This window comes from Leucoraja erinacea, chromosome 15 (genome assembly GCF_028641065.1).
Source record: "Leucoraja erinacea ecotype New England chromosome 15, Leri_hhj_1, whole genome shotgun sequence".
Classification (NCBI taxonomy): domain Eukaryota; kingdom Metazoa; phylum Chordata; class Chondrichthyes; order Rajiformes; family Rajidae; genus Leucoraja; species Leucoraja erinaceus.
In genome coordinates, this window is record NC_073391.1 from 4,888,363 (window position 1) to 4,903,630 (window position 15,268).

The 15,268-nt window shown below is 46.6% G+C and overlaps 1 protein-coding gene across 1 annotated transcript in view; it reads left to right on the plus strand.

Annotated features, from left to right (window-relative positions):
* LOC129704367 (protein CC2D2B-like) overlaps nucleotides 1-15,268 on the plus strand; it is a 244,759-nt gene that overhangs the window by 109,187 nt on the left and 120,304 nt on the right. The window contains exons 16-24 of the mRNA XM_055647454.1: nucleotides 191-370; nucleotides 931-994; nucleotides 1,967-2,032; nucleotides 3,254-3,325; nucleotides 4,751-4,819; nucleotides 6,959-7,023; nucleotides 7,897-8,049; nucleotides 10,144-10,259; nucleotides 11,993-12,354. Coding sequence (XP_055503429.1) covers nucleotides 191-370; nucleotides 931-994; nucleotides 1,967-2,032; nucleotides 3,254-3,325; nucleotides 4,751-4,819; nucleotides 6,959-7,023; nucleotides 7,897-8,049; nucleotides 10,144-10,259; nucleotides 11,993-12,354 — 1,147 coding nt within the window. The remainder of the gene's footprint in view (nucleotides 1-190; nucleotides 371-930; nucleotides 995-1,966; nucleotides 2,033-3,253; nucleotides 3,326-4,750; nucleotides 4,820-6,958; nucleotides 7,024-7,896; nucleotides 8,050-10,143; nucleotides 10,260-11,992; nucleotides 12,355-15,268) is intronic.

The window sequence follows — 15,268 nt, forward strand, 5'->3', positions numbered from 1 at the left end:
TCAAATGTCCCAGCCTGAACCATCGCCTATCCATGTGCTTCAGATTGCTGCCTGACCCGTTACTCCAGCACTTTGTGTTTTACACAAGATTTCAGCATCTGGTGTCTCTTAATTAAAGTTGAAGTTTCTTTTTGTTGGAAGGTATGTAAAATTCAACATTCTTTTTGGTATGTGATATTGTTGCAAACAGGCTGGAAGTGAATTACAAATCACTTGGAAAGCAATGTGAAGTGGAGTACCTTGCAGAAGTTGTTGAACTAGAACAACAATTTGAAGATAAATTCAATAAAGAAATGGAGATATATAATGAAAAATTAGAAATTTGGAAAAATAAACAGGTATGTATATGTACAGTTTCCTGCAGCACACAGCATTAATATTTATTCATTATACACTGATGGAACTTCCACTTGTCTGATATATCTGAATGATTATTTTTGCTTTAACTTCAAAATCCATTCCTAAGATTGAATGGTATATGTAGTAGTCCGTGGGCCAGAGGGGCCTACTGTGCACCCCCCCCCTCTATGATCCTACTCTTGGCTGTCATTTTGTTCATTGGTATCTCTTCTGTCGGAAAAATTATGTTCCCAAGAAAAAAATTCATTTGGACATTTTTTTTAACCCGTATATCAAAATTGTGTTTTTTCACACTGCTCTCTTTCTTGGGGTCTGTGAATTTGGTACTTGCTTCTTCAGATGCTCATAAACACTCTTGAACTGTACTAAATTCCGTGATGGGATGATTGATCACAAGATAGTAGTAAATTGGGGTCACATTTGAAGGCACCGCACCTGTTGCCGAGACAAATCCAGCCCAAGTTGGAAGCTCTTGACCTTTCTCACTACTCGCTTTCCGGGAAAACATCCATGCCATCACGCTTCCAGTGCTGCACACGAAAATATGGATTTGCTTTCCGGTTGACATAGGATGATGGAAGAGGGCCTTCATGTTGAATATCCAAGGAATGTTCTTTGGTACAAACTACTGATGGTACCGGACCAATTGAATCTCCAGCAGATTCTGTGTCTGCGATATCCTGCAGCATAATCCCATGGGCTGTGTGGACAGAACCAGAACTTGTCAGGCTTGAAATGAATTTGTCAAAGTTATCAAAATCTGAATGGAAGACTGATGACTCCACAGGATGGCGGATTACTTGTCTAGATAGAATGCTAGATGTTTGCTGTAGAGTTTGTGCAATAGCGGTTTCAAGCAAAAGTGAAAACGAAGAGATTTCTGAATGACCGAGACGGTTCATGAGTGTGATTGAGTGCTGCGAAAGAGATGTCTGAGAGTCATGCATACCAGAATGTGCTTGGACATTTTCCACTTTCCATTTGTGGCTGCTCTACAAATACCTTGTCCAATAGATGACCAGTCCAGTGACTCTTCATGATTGGTGATATGGATTTCCACCCAACAAGTAGTTCAGAAATTTCTCAAGCTTAGCAGGAATTTGGTCATCTCTATTTGCAAGGGCTTCTGCAGTTGATGGCCAAGGAAGAGTTTCAGACTCCTCAAATGCATTGGTAATAATTCTGTGGAGGAAATGTGCTACATCTTCAATTGTATCAGCAGAACTCAGCTCATGTGTACTTTGCATTGCCTTATTTACACTCGTCCCCGAACTATAAACCAAAAAGCTTTCGAACTTACCCTTACCACCTACTTTACAAATGGATAGTTTACCCTTGTAGACCGCATGTTTTTAAAGCTTACTTTTCAGTTTACCTGCTCTGTACTTCAGGATAGCAAACGGAGTGTCCTTCAGTTCATCTTTATATTGCTCACAAAGGCTTCCAAATCTTACACTTATGTAATATTTCTTCATCTACAAGACTGCAAACACTGGCAAATGCTTTCCAGTGGGCTTCTTCCATATTTCTCTGCTTGGCTATTTCCTCGTCATTGCTAATTTTCCATTTATCTGGTTCTTGCTTCACAATGTATTTCTTCCAACAGCTTTTGTGGTATCTTGCTTCTGATGCAAACAAATCAACTCCTCGGATTCTAATGCCCATGTCCCACGTAGGAAACCTGAACGGAAACCTCTGGAGACTTTGCGCCCCACCCAATGTTTCCGTGCGGTTCCCGGAGGTTGCAGGTGGTTGCAAGAGGTTGCAGGTAGAGGAAGCAGGTAGGGAGACTGACAAAAACCTCCGGGAACCGCACGGAAACCTTGGGTGGGGCGCAAAGTCTCCAGAGGTTTCCGTTCGGGTTTCCTACGTGGGACAGGGGCATTAGAAGTAACTCTTCATCACCAATCCTCTCTGCAACATCTACAACATTATGCCAACCACCAAATTCAAACATTGATGTATATTTGGTTGTCCAAGAGCCTTTCACTTTCACTGATTTTGGGCCTTTCATTTTACAAAAGATACAGTCAGGTTCAAATATGACTTTATCAACTGAAGATCTGGAAGGACATGAAGTTGAAGGACCTGCGATATCAGTTGAGGTCTCTGTCAGTCGATTGAGATTCTTCGTAAAAACTTGGTAGCAGTCTCTATGATAACTGTGTACATCTGAAATGTCTTCAGGAATGAGGTTGCAAGCCTCTTCCATTCTAAATGGAGCGCCGTGAGGTTGGGAAAGTCGTCGATCACGAATGCTTTTCAAAATGTTCAAGCGTTCTTTTGGATCCTTGCTCTTACGTGAAGGGTCCTCATTTGGAACCTGGACAATGAACAATACAGACTTGTCACCGCTTGTTCACACTCGACTGTTTCTATACTCTCCCTATTCTCCCCTCTCTGTTGACTATCTTCCATGATGATGAAGTCAGTCAGCCAAATTTCAATGTGAAATGTTAAGAGAAACATGTTAAGTGTGAAATGTTAAGAGAAAGTAGAAGAAATTTTTGTTTGCCAACTGGGTATATAATGATAAAATCTTTTTTCTTTTATTAAAAAATATTTCTTTGACATAGATTGAAATAAGGGGTTAATAAACATAGTCCAAATGAGTTTTTTTCTTGGGAACATCATTTTGTCGACAGAAGAGATACCAATGAACAAAATGACTCCCAAGAAGTAGGATCATAGGGGGGGGTGGGGTGGGTGTGGGGCGTGCACGGTAGGCCCCTCTGGCCCACGGACTATAGCACTGTAGTAGATATGATCAAACTAACTGTTAACTAAATCAAGTATGAAGTCAAAATATGTTCAAAATTTGGCATACCTATTGGAATGAGCTGGCATTGCAATTATTGGCTAAGACTTTACAGCCTTTGTTTCCTATTTACAGGCTCCCTATTTACCGGCTTTGTTCCTTATTGTCCAGAACTTATTTCTGAAGCTCAAGAAGTCGAACTTGTTGGTAAAAAGGGCGGTGGAACTAAACAAAAAGTTCCTGATCAGAAATAGACCTTTGAACAATGTAATCCCGGCAGATGTGAACTCCAGAAGAAGCATGACCATGAAACTGGCCAGGCACAGATTTTCAATGTTCCTGGACATCGCTAAGATCATTTTACAATAGGAAGATTTATTTCAAACCTTTTAAAGAGAGAATATCTAAAACTAACTTAAAACCTGGAAATGTCATTGAATCTTCATGTTTTTAAATGACCCATGGGTTTTAAAACAAACTAGATCAAGTGCAGCCCCACTGGGTCTGTTCCTCCAACGCGCGGTTGCGGGGGGCGGCATGCGGCGTCACACGCACTAACCACCCCTACACACACACTAACTACCCCCGCACACACACTAACTACCTCCCTTGATATTATATTCATATTATTAATTTGCTCCTTTTACCCCATAACCGCCCTGTGGAGGGGAGGAGGAGAGGGAGGATGGGGGAAGAGGGGAGATAGAGATGGGAAGGGGAGAGAGAGAGGGGGGGAGAGAGAGAGGAGGGAAGAGAGGAGGGGGGAAGAGAAGGGGAAGAGAGGGCAGAAAAGATTTTTTAGGGGAGGGAGGGCGAGAGAGAGAGTGAGGGGTTTTTAGAGAGGGGGGGGGGAGAGAGGGAGAGAGGGAGAGGGGGGGGGGAGAGAGAGAGGGGGGGGAGGGGGGGGATGAGAGAGGGAGGGGGTGAGAGAGGGGGGGGGGAGAGAGGGAGAGAGAGAGAGAGGGGGGGGGAGAGGGGAGAGGGAGGGGGAGAGGGGGGGGAGAGAGAGGGGGGGGGGAGAGAGGGAGGGGGAGAGAGAGGGGGGGGGGGAGAGGGGGGGGGAGAGGGAGAGGGGGGGGGAGGGGGGGGGGGGGGGGGGGGGGGGGGAGAGGGGGGGGGGGGGAGGGGGGGGGGAGAGAGGGGGGGGAGGAAAGAGGGGGGGGGGGAGAGAGAGAGGAGAGGGGCGGGGCGAGCCCAGAGCGATCCGAAGACCAAAGATCCTATAGCGAGCTGTAGGCTATGCTGAGGTCTTCCAAAAGCTTCCGCCAGCGTTACAGAGGATCGGGCCTCGGACACGGACACGGAGAGGAGGTCGTCCCCTGTGACATGTAGAGAGGAGAGGGGAGGAGGTGAGAAGAGGAGGGGGGCACGGGGAGCCGGGCGAGTGAGTGGGCTGCGAACAACGGAGAGAGACAGCACCGGCTTGACTCTCTGGAAACCCACAGCTGGAATGAGAAGGTGGGCGGGGGATGGGAGGGGCGGGGCTTCACAAGCTGCACGGGCAGCGTGGAGAAGCTTCAGCACGTGAGGCGCCTCTGAGGTCGGGATCTGCAGAACAAAGATCCTATAGCAGAGCTGAGCTGTAGGATCTTTGTCTGCAGAACTTTCTCGATCTTTCTGCGCCTTTTGAAGAACGTGGGGGCTAACGTACCTCGTGGAAAACTACGCATGCGCGTTGACAGCCACGAGGAAAAAGGCATTGTGAGGTCAGCAGCTGGGCGACCTTTATATTTAAAAAAAATGTCAGTTTGGTGATAAATTTTAGTAAATATTTTGGGAAATAATGGACCAAATTTATAGAGGATTAGATTTTTGAAATCATAAGCAAAATTTCTACCAGAAGATGTAAAACATTCACTGTTATTGTAACGCCAGCAGCTGGGCAGCGGTCATATTTAAAAAAAAAGTTAGATTGGTCAACAATTTTAATTAAAAAGTCAGGAAAATAATGTACCAAATGTACAGAGGAGTGGATTTCTAAAATCACAAGGAAAATCTCTACTGAAATATGTAAACACTTCCCTGTTTTGTCGTCTGGTTTTCGAGGAGATACGTTTCACAGGCAAAATGACACACGCACATACACACACACACAGTTTTAAAAGTATACTAGACCAAGTGCAGATCCGTTGGGTCTATTCCCCCAACGCGTGGTTGCGAAGGGGTGGCGGCCTTAGGCGTCATATACATGCTAACCACCCCTATACACACACACTTGATATTATATTAATATTCATTCGCGCCTTTTATCCCATCCCCCTCTCTAACCACTCACGCACCACCCAACAGAGCAGGCGTAAACAGAGTGGGGGGGGGGGGGGGGGGGGGGGGGGGGGGGGAGAGAGGAAGATGGAGGGGGTAGAGATTGGGGTTAGGTGGTGGGGGGGCACAGCATTACAGGGGGCTGTTTCCAGAATGCAATACTACACCACTCACCCATAGCAGTCTCAATATTCAACCGCTTCCTAGAGAGGTAGGGGGCACAGAGGAATAGGGGGGGGGGGGGGGCTTCGAGCCAGAAAGGCAGGGGGGAGGGCAGAGAGGGAGGGGGGGTTCTCCCCCAGAGACGGAAGTGCCCCCTCCCACTCTCTTCTCCCTCCCCTCCGCCCTGCCCTCCCGGGAGGGGTGTCCACAGACTCTCTGTGGGGTGTTTCTGGCCACTCTGGCCTTTCCCATTAAGAATGCAACATGTACTTCATTGTTATCATTTTCCTGTCTTAGATATGAAACAGTACCTTTGCCACTTTCACTTGCGTCTGAAAAGTGATGCAACTGTACATATCTGATTCGACTAATGTTTGCAGGCTTCATGCACTGGTCCACTTTGAATTCTGAGATCTTGTTGAGATTTGCTAACAATTCTGTCCATCGCTGAGAGGAAGTTTACATTATACTCTCATCCCATCCAAGTTTTTTCTTACAAAGATCCTTCAAAATCAACTTGGCTGGCAGTGTAAATGGTGCGGGAAATCCCAAAGGATCGTAAACAGAACCAATTACGGATAGGATACCCCTTCTAGTACATGGTCGCTCTTGAATCGAGATTCTGAACTGGAACACATCTGTTTCGACACACTGGTGCAGTCCCAGTGCCCATTCCATTGACAGATTATCTTTGTTCAAATCCAATTCCCTGACCTCCTTAGCTCTGTCATGTAGTGGAATGCTCTCCAATACAACATGGCTGTTGCTGATTCACTTAGATAGCATGAATCCTCCCTTATTACAAAGAGGTCAGATGTTTCACCATTTGAATTGCTTCCTCTTCCATAGACATGGATAATAATCATCCACGTAGAAATTATTCTTTACTGGGTTTGTCACTTCTTCTGGAGAGTGTGCTTTATTGTCCTCGGCGGTCTTCCTTAATGCAAAGTTTGGACAACTTGGTGAATACACTGCTCCAAAGAAATGTACCTTCATCTGGTATTCAACAAGATCTTGTTGTGCATCACCATCAGGCCACCATAGGAATCGGAAGTAGTCGGTATGCTTTTCTGATACTTTGACTTGATGAAACATTGCTTTAATATCAGCCATCAAAGCAATCTGTTCTTGTCTGAACTTAATGAGAACTCCAATGAGTGAGTTGATAAGGTCTGGACCTTGCAGTAGTTGACAGTTAAGTCATGTTCCTTTGAAGACTGCAGCACATCTCATCCTCAAGGTCCCTTTCTTCGAGTGATACACCCAGTGATGCGGAATATACCAAAGCTCTCCGTCACTTTAATTTAGCTGGTCTGTTGGTACCATTTTGGCATAATCATTGTCAATCATGTTCTTTAGGAAAGATGTATATTCATCATGATATTTCATATTCTTGCCAAATTTGCGTTTCAGATTCTGGGTGCGTTGCTCTGCAATGCGATTATTATTCGGCAGGCTAACACTTTCCTGTTTGAAAGGTAAGTCTAGTCATAATGTCAGTTTATCATCTTTACTGCGTGATTCATAATATCCAAAGACTCTAACTCCTCTCTGGACATCTCTGATTCCTTACTGGCACTTTCATTGAAGTCGTGATTGTATTACTTGATCAATAGCTCTTTTAATTTAACAGCAGATAGTCGATTGACAGCAGCAGCAGGGTGGTTATTTATTCCTGCTTTTGTTGTTCCTTCTCAAGGAGCCATAGAGAACCCATCCAAGTACGATTCTCACAGCGAATGGTCCATCTCCTTGACTACTGATAAACTCTTTAGGTTCCACTGCCTTCAAAGCATTCGTTCCGATAAGTAGGTCGATACCAGAATATATTTTAGGTATCTTGAATCCTTCAAGTAAGGCCATTGTTTCAAGTCTTCTTGCTTGGGTATATTTAGATGAGAAACAGGCATGGTCTCATGTGTACACACATCAGATATTTGTATAAAACTGTCTTTATCCAGACTAGATATTTCCATACCTGTAATATGATGACTATTGCAGTATTTCTCCTCATTCATGGTACGCAAGAAAATCTTAGGCTTTTCTCCTGTAATGTCCAGCCTTCTCATCAAGCTTTCTGTGCAAAAGGTAGATCAGCTATCATGATCCAAAAAAACATATGTTTACAACACTGTATTCCCCTAGCTGCTCCTTACTGTTACTGGTAAGATGGAGAAAATACAGGTTTCTACCCCGACCTCAATATGCGCATTTATCTGAGGTGAATTCCGGAAAAGCAGGTCACCAACCTGTGACCTCCGAGGCTCCGAACATGACAAACGGAACCCTTTTGCTTAATAGTGCTGTCCATAACTGCTTTCCTTAGGTCTGATCTTTCCTTTTGTTTTTAGTAAAGGTAGAACCACGTTTAACAATTGCTGGTGGTTAGGTCGGGTCGTCGCCGCGGCTGACAACGTCACCACAACCCCAAAGTCGGGCCACCGGAACGGCACCACAGCCCCGTGTTCGGGCCACCGCCGGCGGAACGTCGCCCCAGCCCCGAAGTCAGGCTGCCGCCGGAACGCCGCGACAGCCCCGAAGTCGGGTCGCCGCCGCCGGAACGCAGCCACATCCCTGAAGTCGGGCCGCTGCTGCCGGAACGCTGCCCCAGCCCCGAAGTCAGGGGGCGCCGCCGAACGCCGCCACAGCCCTGAAGTCGGGTCGCCGGAATGCCGCCACAGCCCCGAAGTCGGGCTGCCGCCGGAACGCCACCTCAGCCCCCAAGTCGGGCCGCTGCTGCCGGATCGCAGCCATGGCCCCAAGTCGGGCCGCCGCCACAGCCCCGAAGTCGGGCTGCCGCCGCCAGAATGCCGCCACAGCCCCGAAGTCGGCCAGCCTCGTGCTGGTAAGTCCTGGCTGGCACTGCCTCCGTTGTCTCAAGGTCGGTCCTAATTGTGGGCCACCAGCTCCGCCATTAGGCCTCAGCGCAGACGCAAACGGAGACGGAGGATACGACAAGAAAAAAGTTGTATCCCCCCCCGAAGGAAGAGACTAAAACAAGTTTCTCCCACCCCCCCACACATACACAACCTAATAACTAAAATTAACTGACTAAAACAGGACAAGAAAACAACAACAAAAAAGAAAAAACAAACCGACTTCAGGCGAGCAGCAGCTGCTAAGGCAGCGCCGCCACTTCCGGTTGGGCCCTGGTTGGGCACAGATGGATGATGAGAAGGCCTCTGAAAAGACTACTGGTCTGGGTAAGTTTTGTCATGAGTCCCATTGTTAGTTGTTTGTCCCTTGCTGGGCGTAAATGGATAATAAACAGGCCTCTGAAAATCTTGGCTTGCACAAGCCTGTGTATTGGGCCCCTGAGAAGAGTCCTGGATCGCTGACTTATTACGAGCTTCAATAGACAGCCCTGCAGCCTCAACAGACAGCTCAAAAGTTGTTTGCTTTGGTCTAGCTCCTTGTTGCTGAAATGAAGTTTTGTTGCCCATCCACCTACTCAGTACTCGTTCGGAGTCATGCCAGATATTCTCTGGCTGTAGATTAGCTCCTTGGACCAAGGAATTCTCATTCTGAGATATTCTCGAGCCGCATCTTGTACCTTGACCTTCCAGTATCTCCTTGGCAGCTGCCAACTTTGTATCTAATTCCAGCTGTCCTCCTCCCTCAACTGCCTTTTTTGTTCCTCAGCCTCTTTCTTCAGCTGTTTTGCTTGTCTTTTCAGCTGCACTCGTTCCTCAGCCTCTCTCTTCTGCTGTTCTTCTTGCCTTTTCAGCTGTTCACTTCGTTCCTCAGCCTCGCTCTTCAGCTGTTCTTTTTGTTCCTCAATCTCATATTTTTTCTGCAAGGTGGCAGCTTCTAGCAAGAGAGCAGCTACTTCAGCTTCGGCTTCCATTTGAGCAGAGACCCATGTAGTTGAACTGGCTACAGAACCAGATTTATGTCTTGTTAAGACATTTTAAATACTCTCTTGAGGTGTAATTTCTTCTCCCACTTTGACACCTTGTTGCATAGAACTTCCGACTGCGTAAGTTGTTCAATTTCAACTACTTCTTCACATACTTTACAAAACCATCGAAAAATTTCACTCTTTCTAGGAACTGCAGGGTGTGCCCTTCGAGTTCTCCCTCAGGCAGTTGTAAACTCAGCAATGAGTTTTGCTTTTCTCCAACCTCGTGGCCGAGGCTGAATCATTACTCCAGATTAGATTGCACCATCTTTGCATTCTCATCTGATTTCATTACTTTCTTCTGGATTTCAATTTCCTTGACTTTCAGCTTCCATAACTTGTTTCTTTCCAGGTAGGCTACTTATCCCTTTTCAGTGCACTTGATTTCTCTTTTTCCATATCTTCTCTCTTTTGGCTCCACAGCTCCCTCTTGTGGCTTCTCTTATACAAGTTTAAAAAACAGCCTTCTTCAAAACAATCATTATGTCAAAGGTTTTCTTAGCCAGAATCTTGTAAACATTCACTAGCTGAGCTCGCCTTATTAATTTCATAGTTAATCACCATCCAATTAATTTCAAGGCAATTTGCTCAACGCTAGATGACTAATCTTCAAAAAAAGGTAAACTAGTGTCTGGCAGCATCCTTTCTGTCTGTAGAATGTTCCCCACAGGCTTTTAAACTTTAATGCTTTTGTCAGTTTTCAAATACTGCAAGCAATCAATCTACTCACGGCCCTCTCGGTCTATGAAGTCTTCTCTTCTTCTAATGACCCAGGTGTCAACCATGTCAGTGCTTCCGCCCAGGATTCAGGCTGTAATCTCTGGCAGGTTCAGCTTCTTCAGTCCACTGTTGAATCAGCTTTGGCTACTACTCTTCCTGGTAGTAAGTTTTCTACTTAATATAATGGCAGTTTTTACAACGTTCTCAAAGTCCAACTTTGATAACCATTAATTATTGGAGATGATTTGGAGGTATAGCCTAACGCACTTACGACACATATAAGACAGCAAAGATGAATCTTCCAGACGTCGTTTCTTGATTAATTGCTTTTTTATTGAAGTAATACAAAACAAAGAAATACCATAACTTTCCGTTCTTAATCGCTGTTCCATTCTCATCATATAAATCACATAAAAGCTTCTTCTTATAAAGGTAAGTCGTCACGTAACATGTGTGTGTCGTGATCATGGTAGAAACTGTTTCCCCTCATTCTCCAACACCAAACTGATACTTCTAATCTGAGAGTATGTGCCAGATTACTCTAACAAAAGAACACACCCCTACGATGTATCAATCCTGCTTACAAAAGCACAGGCAGATAAAAACTAAAAATATCAGACATGATAATAATACTGACAAGCTTAATGGCTCCTACACCACTCTTTCCTATCATTGAACTTTGCTATTACTGTGAAGTTATTCTTTTAGATTGCAAGTCATTCTTTGGGAAGAAAAAATGATATAGAGAGTGCAAAATTTGTGATCAAACGGTTACTTTATTCGGTGAGATACGTTTGACATGCATGTGCTTTTGGGACTCTCTAACATATTGAGTAATTGCTGCTGCTGCTGCTGAGCGAAGGTGTTGACTCAAGCTCAACTACCTGTCAACTGATGATCTCAAGGTAAGATCTGCTGATGTAGCAGGACACTCCCCTTAACCCATGATGTCACGCGACAGTCCTCATAACCACTGACGAGGGATCAACAGTAAGTCTGACCATCAGGTGATGCCACAGGACACCCCCCCCCCCCACAGAATTGGAGGAAGAAAAATGTGCAGGCCAACAAAACGTGGCAGCCAAAACTCGTAAACCCACAGACGAAAATGGATAGAACGCGCTCACCTTCTACCAGAAGGTGTTCAAACATGGTCGAGGGCGGTTCCTGCTGTGGGCCGGGTGCACCCCGGCCGTGGGTCGGGACGGTGGGGCCTGCGGGCACAGTCGAAACTCTGGCTGTGGGTTATCCTGGCCGTATGCTGAGGGGTGCAGGGAGACCAATGCAAAAGCCGCAGGATGGACGAGACAGTCGCATCTCATCGACCAGCACGGGAATGTGTCCTGAGAAATAGGGCACCCAGCAACGGCTGGGAGATGTTGGCAACATTGCAAACCAAAGAAAACAACAAAGAAATAGGAATAAATTAATAGCTAAACCCAGCTAAGTCATGACAGTGTAAAATGTGAAAAGAGGAATAAAATATTACAGTGAGCAAACAAGTCCAAAGTGGTAGGAAACTAAAAGTTCAAATTGTCCAATGTCTGATGAGAAACTGTGCTGGAAACTAGAAAACTGGAGGTTGCAGTAACACAATCTGACCTGAAGTGGCGCTGATGACAGCGGTCATGCTGCAGAGACATCATTCGATCGGAGGTGGCGCTGTTGACGGCAGTCAGACTGCAGAGACAGCATCTGGCCAGAAGGTGGCACTGTGGACGGTGGTCGGAGCAGGTCGAGCATTGCTTCTGGCTGGCCGCGGCAGCCATTTTGGTAGTCGACCACAGCGACCATGTGGTAGTAGGCCATGGTGGCCATTTTGGCAGCTGACTGCGGCGGCCTTTACTGGCGGACCAACCGAGGTGATTCCCGGATGCGTGTGGGGCGGCCGGCATCAATGGGCCTCGCCCCACCGCTGCAGGTAGGAACTCCACCAATCGTCGCCGGTGTCGTCGGAGACCGGCTGCGTTGCTGTGCCCCCGGCGGAGATTGGAAGCTGTTGGGGAATCCGTCGTGGGACCGCCGATGCACGACTGGCCGAGGCTCCACCCTGCAGCTGGGCCGACAACAGCCCAACCGGACAGGCAGCCAGTGGCCGGGGATCGTCGAAATATACGTCGGCGAAGAGCAGAAGGACGTCTTTGGGGAGGCCCGCTCGATTGGGATGCTAGGCCTTGAGCAGCAACTGGTGGGGTGACGGGTGGGCCCGCTCCCTCCCTGTTACCGGGGCCGGCGGCGCCGGTGATGCTGGGGGCAGGGGGCTGATAAACGCGCAGCTCCTGCAGCAGCTGGTGGGAGAGCAGCGGCAGCCGTGGCCTCTCAGCCCCGGTGGTCGGTTCCAGAAGGGCCATGCGGGAGAGATTGGCGGCTGTCAAACAAGGCCGGATCGCTCCCATCGACCCGGGCAGCCTGCGAACGCCGAGACCAGTCACAGGAGCGCGTTGAGGTGTTCTTCGGCAGCATACATTACGGTAGCGTGGCGGTAGTGTCCTTCAGCAGGGCTGGGCTGTTGCAGACATCGTCACCACTGTAGAGATGGATGGTCGGTTGCGTGCCTCGGGAACAATCCAAAATCACAATTTGGTTCGTCGCGGGACACCAATGTAGCGAGTCCAAACTTTGTGATCAAATGGTTACTTTATTTCGGTGAGATAAGTTTGGCTGTGCGTTTGTTACTCTCTAACATATTGAGTCATTGCTGCTGCTGCTGAGCGAGGGTGTTGACTCGAGCTCAGCTACCTGTTGACTAATGATCTCAAAGTAAGACCTGCTGATGTAGCAGGACATTCCCCTTAACCCATGACATCATGTGATAGTCCTCGTAACCACTGACGAGTGATCGATAGTAAGTGGTCTGACCATCAGGTGACGCTGCATTATCTTGTTATTAGCCAAATTCCAAGACATGCAAGAACGGAATCCAATCATTTGATTTACTGACTGGTTTTATCAATCAGTCAGTAAATAAAATGAATGGATTTCATCTTATCATCTCCACCCCTTTTCGCCTTCCGCAGCGACCATTCCCTCTGCAAATCCCTGGTTAACTCATCCCTTCCCACCCATACCACCCCATCCCCAGGTACCTTCTGCCATCACAGGAGATGCAACACCTGTCCCTATACCTCCTTCCTTGACTCTGTCCAGGGACCCCTACAGTCCTTTCAGGTAAGGCAGAGGTTCACTTGCACCTCCACCCTCATCCACTGTATTCGTTGTTCAAAATGTGGACTCTTATACAACAGCGAGACCAAATGTAGACTCGGCAATTGTTTTGCTGAACCCCTTCGCTCAGTCCACCTGGACCTACCTGATCTCCCGGTTGTTAAACACTCTAATTCTCCTTCCCATTCCCACACTGACCTTTCTGTCCTAGGCCTCCTCTATTGTCAGAGTGAGGCTACATGCAAATTGGAGGAATAGCATCTCATATTTTGCTCGGGCAACTCACAGCCCAGTGATATGAATAGTGATTTCTCTAACTTCAAGTAACCCCGGCATTCCCTCTCTCTCCATCCCTCCCCCACCCAAATCACACCAGCTTCTCAGTGATATCTATCTGTTCTTTTATCTTGTCCCTTATCCTCAGAAGAATGTATTTGCACAATGAGGAAAATTACAATTTTACATAGAATTCTACTGGCCATTCAGAACAATAGTGTTCAGCTCCATTAGACAGCAAGACTGATGTTCTGGGGTCAATGATGTAAATAACCAATAGGGGAAATACAGTGCATTCAGAAAGTATTCAGACCCCTTCACGTTTTCCACATTTTGTTACGTTACAGCCTTATCCTAAATTGGATTAAATTCTTTTTTTTATCATCAATCTACACGCAATACCTTAATATAAAAAAGCAAAAACAGGTGTCTACATATTTTTGCAAAGAATTAAAAAATAAATAATTGAATTATCACATTTACATAAATATTCAGACCCTTTACTCAGTACTTTGTTGAGGCACCTTTGGCAGCGATTACAGCCTCAAGTCTTCTTGGGTATGAGCTTGGCACACCTGTATTTGGTCGATGCACAACTATTTCCAGAGATGCTCGATCAGGTTCAAGTCCAGGCTCTGGCTGGGCCACTCAAGGACATTCACAGACTTGTCACGAAGCCACTCCTGCATTGTCTTGGCTGTGTGCAGGGTCGTTGTCCTGTTGGAAGGTGAACCTCCGTCCCAGTCTGAGGTCCAGAATGCTCTGGAGCAAGATTTCATCAAGGATCTCTCTGTACTTGGCTCCATTCATCTTTCCCTCGATCCTGACTAGTTTTCCAGTTCCTGCCACTGAAAAACATCCCCACAGCTGCCACCACCATTCTCCGTAGCTATTGTATTGGCCAGGTGATGAGCAGTGCCTGGTTTCCTCCAGACATGACACTTGGCATTCAGACCAAATAATTCAATCTTGGTTTCATCAGACCAGAGAATCTTCTTTCTCATGCCATTTGGCAAACTCCAAGCGGGCTGTCATGTGTCTTTTACTGAGGAGTGGCTTCCGTCTGACCACTCTACCATAAATGCCTGATTGGTGGAGTGCTGCAGATATTGTTGTCCTTCTCGAAAGTTCTGCCATCTCCACAGAGGAACTCTGGTGCTCTGTCAGAGTGTCCATCGGGTTCTTGCTCCCTGACCAAGGCCCTTCTCCTCCGATTGCTCAGTTTAGCCAGGTGGCCAACTATGAATAGTCCTGGTGGTTCCAAAGTTCTTCCATTTAAGAACGACGGAGGCCACTGTGCTCTTCCGGACGTGGAATGTTGCAGAAATTGTTTTATACCCTTCCCCAGATCTCTATCTCGACGCAATTCTGTCTACAATGTCTAGACAATTCCTTCGTCTCCATGGCTTGCTCTGACATGCTCTGTCAACTGTGAGACCTTATATGGACAGGTGTGTGCCTTTCCAAATTATGTCCAATCAATTTAATTTACCACTGGTGGACTCCAATCAATGGAAACAGGATGAACCTAAGCTCAATTTTGTGCCATATACGAAAGGGTCTGAAAACATAGGTAAATGTGATATTTCAGTTATTTCTTTTTAATTACTTTGCAAAAATTTCTAAACACCTGTTTTTGCTTCTTCATTCTGGGGTATTGT